The sequence below is a fragment of the Lygodium microphyllum genome, chromosome 16, assembly GCF_053477565.2.
Source record: "Lygodium microphyllum isolate KBCC chromosome 16, Lygodium_microphyllum_v1.1.10, whole genome shotgun sequence".
Taxonomy (NCBI): domain Eukaryota; kingdom Viridiplantae; phylum Streptophyta; class Polypodiopsida; order Schizaeales; family Lygodiaceae; genus Lygodium; species Lygodium microphyllum.
Window position 1 is genome coordinate 135,997,850 of NC_141150.1, and position 6,000 is coordinate 136,003,849.

The following is a 6,000-nucleotide window of genomic DNA, read 5'->3' on the forward strand; positions in this document are numbered from 1 at the left end:
CATGGGTCCACATATATCTAAATGCACAATCTGCGACCTGGCAATAGCTTTAAAGGCAACATCACAAGAAAAGAAAACTGTTGCATTTTTTCCAAAATGCATCCCTCACAAATATGCTCATGAGGTCTCTCTAAGAGAGAGAAGCCTTCCAACATTTGAGTACGCTGCATAAGCATCAAACTGCCATAATTCACATGCCCCATACGAGCATGTCATAACTCTACCTATGATAGCAGGAGTAATAGTAGATGCTAAATAAACTAACTAATCAACCAAATGAGCATCCAACTCATAAAGTCCATGACATAATATGTCAATGAGTATCAAAGTTAACAATACCTTATCCCAAAAAATGCATTTATTGTCATCAAAAGTGACTTGCATTTCACATTTTACTAAAGAAATGAACAACACCATAAAAGCTTATTCAAAAGCTACAACATCCACCCCACTTTTCTTTCTTGTTTACTCTTCTTTCAACAATAAGCTAACAACTAAAGAAAAGTAAGTGGTTGCGTAGAAATCTGCATTGTAAGATTCAATGCTGTATGAAAGGCCAAATAAGAAGGTGGCAAAGAGTTTAAAGTCATAGAGATCATCTGAGCATCAAAATAATACTCATCTACATTTATCAACTATTCGCACAAGTCTTGGATTTTATTAAGGTGAACTTGCATAGCATCACCTTCTTCCATCTTCACATTTTCAAGCTCCTTCTTCAAAAAAGAAATGAAAGTATCATTTTTTCCAACAAACATATGCTCAAGTGTAAGCCATGCTACTCATGAAATAGCAGGAAAACAGATATACAAGATCAGACCACTAAACTGCCAAATGACAATACTTGGACATCCCTAGTGTCCCAAACCTTCTATGCAGCTATTCTTTGGAATGTTGGCTAAACACGAGCTTTCCTTTAACCACAACCTCCTTGTGGAGGAGATGCATATAATTCCAAAGATTTTTTGCAACAACCACATTCTTCATCATAAAGAGCCACAATGAGTAGTTGTTGCCATCCAATCTATCCTCTTTTGAAACATAATTGAAGATATCTCTTTGTCCTTGATTTGCCATGATAAATGTCACTCTTCCAAATGCAGAAGAGCGATAACAAAAACTGGCCTGACCTAGAAATCTGCAAATTCTCAGAATTACAAGAAATGCCAATCTATAATCAACTAAATTGTCACAATGTGCTGTAATTTTTCAGATTTCAACAAGCAACACGCTGCTCAATGCAATATGTCATCAAGACATGTATTTTTGAAACCTCGCTTAACATGTGGATTAATTTTTAATCACACAGTTAAGTATATGTTACACATGTGAGGAGTAAATTTACAAGCCTAAGACCTGAGAAAATCACGAGATGTCAATGGCAAAAGTTGCTACAAGTTATACCGCACAAATACTTGGTGGTATCTAGTATCAGTTGTTGACCCAAGTCATTCATTTGGCCATAAGTATTAGTTGGTGACAATAAAAAAGTGGCATTTATTGGTACCTAATGACAATCTAATGGTCAAAGATGGCATAGAGACACTCGGAAATGAAATTTGCCTAGCCAATTTAATTATTGGCCAATATTTTTCAAGATACCAAAATAATTATTAGATTAATTTTCAATATTTAAAGACTGAAAATGAATATTTAATTATGAATAATTCTTTTAAAAAACCATTTGAAAAAGTTGTCACTTATCAAAAATGCCGATGCAAAACTAAAAAACTTCCTTAGAGGCTAGAGAGATATTTTAGTATATTTACCTGCAAGAGAGAGAGGAGATACTATTGGTCTGATTTGCAGCCATTGGAGGACCTTTTGATCAGGATAGGGACAAGAGAGAACCAATCAATAGCAAGTGACAACATCTATAAGTTGTTGAGATAGCGCAACAACAACAAACAACTAATTTTCTTCAGATTTTTGTATCTACAAGTTGTTGAAACAGGGCAACAACAGTAAACAACAGATTTTCTTCAATTCTTCATGAAGAAAGGCTTGAATTTTCTCTCTCCTCAACATTCTCTCTCATCACCCAACCTTTCTACAACCTCGCTCCCAAGATTATAGCATTGAGATCACCAAAGACTGAGAAATTTCAGATTTCTCTGTTGTAAATCCTAATCTGCAATAGAAATTAGGATTTAGCAACAGCCTCGAAAAGCGTGCCAAAAATTAGAAGCTCCAAGACTTGGATTCAATAGGACTAAAGCTATTTTTAGTCAAATTGAAGTGAAGGGACCAACAAATCAATGAATTTGGGGTATTTTCCATCTTCATCAAAGCGAGTGAAGGCCATTTGACTGCCCAAATCAAGGGGCAAATCAAATTGAAGACTTGTGGTCATTTTGGATAGCAAGGGAAGTTGAAATACCGAAAGGGATTGGGAGAATCGCGGTTACATCTTCTTCTTCTTCAATTAAGTTAAACAAATACCGAAAGGGCCGCCAATTTTGGGACCAATAGGGTGTCCATTGTCCAAGATTGTAAGTTAATTTGCATTCTCAATTTTGTAATAAATGTTATTGTTGTAACAAAGTTGTAATTAGGGAATTACCACCCATCCACAGAAGAAAGGCTAGCTTCACAATAAGAGTGCTCAGCAGCACAAAAAACACAAAAGCCCCAAAATTTGCCCGTCCAATGTGCAAGATTTCAATCAATTTCAGATTGAAACCTCAATACACATGCCAATGTCCGTCAAAATTACAAAAACCCCAAATTTCTTGACCCAAATGTCTGAAATTTCTGCAATTTGTGCACTAAAGCACTTGTTTAAGCAGAAATTCATCTTTCCCTACAAAAGCCCTTTGCTTTGGCACTAATATTGTGAATAAAATAATAAAATATACCTGTGGCAGCTGAAGACAAGCCGAAGGTATGCTGGCGTGGTGACTCGGTAGGGCAGAACTGTCGGAAACAGCTGGCAGAGCAGCTGGTGGAGCTATCAAACAGGGCAGGCACAGCTGAGCAGGTGGAACTGCTGCTAGTGGAGCCAGGCACAGGGCAGCGCAGCTGCAGGCGGGCACAGCTGCTGGAGGCAAGCGGACTGCAGGCGGTGCAGTCTGCAGGACTGGCGGGCTGGCAGACGGACAGGGCAGCAGCTGACTGAGCTGGCGGGCAAGACTGTAGCTGAGTTGCAGGGTGGCTCTGATTCCACTTGTTGGAGGAGAACAGCAGCAGCTCAGCTTGGGAGAGTGCACAACTGGCTGGAGGACAACAGGGGCAGATGCGCAGGCTGCAGGGAGACGTGCAGGCTCAGGATGACAGGCACAGGCTACCAGGACAGCACGCAGGCCTCATTCACTCTGTCTCTGTCCTCCCTTCTGTCTCTATGTTCATGATCTCACAATACCCTGTCGATGAAAGAATTTTACTATCACGCTTCCTATATGTAACTTAATTTCAAACAATGTATGTAGGGACAGTCCAGCAAGGGGATTAGACTGATCTTATCACAAAATGTGATGCAAAATTTCATCATGGGAGTATGACAAAATAGTCGATCCACAAACTTAAACAACTGAACAACATTAACATACACTATAATCTATCAGAACTTAGATGCATAGAGCCCATGATTTGAATAAATGTAGTCGTGCCTAGTCAAAAGGAAGCCTTGAACAATTGGAATTAAAACTGACACAATGTACACTTCGATTGTCCTGCACTGTAAATTTTCACTGTTCTTATATTTATGTACTCCGATAGTCTGCTAGCTTGCAGTTACATACGTATTATGATTTCAGACAGACCTCCAAGTTGGGAATTTGTCACGGCAGCAAAACTTACTGTGGAGGACTTCTCACACGACTATCTATATCTTCCAGGACCTCGTGTAGTATAGTGACTGGATCATATGCAGTTTCCTCAGGCAGAAAAATTGTAATTATGCCTTTTTGAGCCATCTTCAGAACAAAGACGCCAGGTAGAACACAGCTCAAAGAGTATCTAGAACCTGCTGGCTCACGTGTTTGATTTACTGCAACTGCTTGATCTTGATCTACGTCTCCTGTGTTTCTTTTGTTACCCTCAAGAGAGTCTGAATCTGTAGACCTAAAAGAAGGCACTGCTTTTTCATCAGAATTAACCTTGGCTGGTGTAACTGGATATATTGCAGCCTCTGCATTGATGTTAGACACATAGGTGCAACTGTCGGCTTTTGACTTGACAAGCTGCATGACAGACCCCTTTGGCTCCAGACAGCTGGTGCATTGCTTCGCCTCGGTGACCCTGTTCACTTCTGATGCACTATCCTCGCCTCTCCCAGTGTCTACGTTCTCAGACGCAGGGCCTTCTGGTATGGAGTCCAATCCCAGCCGTACAGTGGAAAGTGGCAATTTCAAATACTGTCAACGAGATAGGAGTATGATCAGGTGAGAAGCTTCTGGAAATCGTGTGTAGAAGCTTCTCAATCTCAGATACTGTCAAGGAGAACAAATGAAACAGAAAAAATCGAAGCATTTGTATCACTGTATGGACCTCTCGTAAGATTCCCATGGCTTCTTTGGTCGCGCTCTTCTCCCGGTCTAATCAAAGCAAAAGCTGTGCCATTGTTGTTATCTATGCAGAAAAGGGAAACAAACAACCAGAAGAAACGGAGAACGGAGAGTATGTGATGGTTACCGAGCGGGCAGGTGACTAGAAAACCCTTGAGGGAGGAGGCGAACGTGATGGCAGCCGTGTAGTTGAAGCGAGGGATGGGCATGGCACCAGACGCATGATGCTCCCACGGGGGCAACCTCACAGGTACTTGCGACTCCATCGACTCCATCGTAAGTGCTAGCTAGCTGGTTAGGTGAGTGAGGTTCAATCTAGCGAAACCATGCATAGCCAAAATGCAAGAGGATGGGAGAAATGGAAAGAGAGACCACAATGGGCAGCACGCCACTATGTCTCAAAGACCACTATGAGGCCTAAGTGCAAAAGGTGATGTATCAAACTTCTTAAGATGGCAAGCTCAACACATGCAACTTGGACTATCTTATTAGATGGGGTTTCCACATCTATACTTAGCACATCGGTGGTTGCCATGACTTTTTTATGGCCATTGGCTCGCCACTTATTGTATTTGATCACTTTAAAATTACATTCTATGTCCAAAAGAAGTAGAAGTAATATTTCATTGTGGAGAGTGTTCATAGGCAAATGTAGTAGTTGCAGTGCAAATAAGTTACTATGTTCTTTGGTAGATATGGTTGATCAAGAACAAATATCTTATGTGAAGGTATTTAAAAAATATGGAGGTAGAAGATAAAGAGCGTAAAAAAAGAAGAAAATATATTGAATGCTTAGAGATTAAATGCAATGTATTTGTTAAACATCAATAAGAGACTAGGAGATGAACAATCCCTCCCATATTGCTTACTACATTTGGAATGTTTAGATGAGACCAATTGGATGACTCTATAGTGCATGGAAGTTACTTAGGCATGTTAGAAATCATACAGTGATGGTTACAGCAAGATACTTCTATGATTCTTGGTTCCAAAAGTTCTTTAATAAGTTGTAATAGAGATGAACAATCTCTCTGATACTACACCTACATTAGAAATATTTGGATGAGTCTAGATGGATGACTCTATAGTGCATGGAAGTTACTTAGGCCTGTTAGAAATCATACAATGATAGATTCATTAAGCCACAATAATTCTATAGTTCATGGTTTGGAAAGTTCCCTAATAAGTTGTAATAGCCTTGGCCTGAGCCATACCAGTGTTAGATGGTAATCCCAATGTACTAGATGCCTTAGACATTCTATTCCTTAGCAATTACTATTGCCTAAAGAAGTATTTTTTCCATGGGATTCTTTACAATCAATGTCTTCTACACCCTTAGTCAACTAGCAACACTATTGATTCTTCTATTGATCTTGATGGTAGCCCGTTTATTGGTTCTAATTAAAAGATACAATTCTATAGTACCTTGGCACGAATGGTATTGTAACACAAAGAAAGCAAAAATAAAAGAAACTGAGAAAGAGAGAGTAAGGGA

At 39.6% G+C, this 6,000-nt stretch overlaps 1 protein-coding gene across 4 annotated transcripts in view; it reads right to left on the reverse strand.

Moving 5' to 3' along the window:
• The window catches only part of LOC148023474 (uncharacterized), an 84,550-nt gene extending 79,660 nt beyond the window's left edge, over positions 1–4,890 (reverse strand). For 2 of the 4 annotated variants that reach the window (XM_087696456.1, XM_087696459.1), the window contains exons 1-3: positions 4,633–4,890; positions 4,489–4,535; positions 3,799–4,355 (exon numbers count right to left, since the gene is read on the reverse strand). In XM_087696456.1, the coding sequence (XP_087552582.1) occupies positions 3,799–4,355; positions 4,489–4,535; positions 4,633–4,780 (752 nt within the window). In that variant the 5' untranslated portion in view covers positions 4,781–4,890. Of the gene's footprint in view, positions 1–3,798; positions 4,356–4,488; positions 4,552–4,632 lie in introns of all 4 variants that reach the window. The other 2 variants (XM_087696457.1, XM_087696458.1) reach the window with 2 other exon arrangements.
• Positions 4,891–6,000: the final 1,110 nt, after the last annotated feature.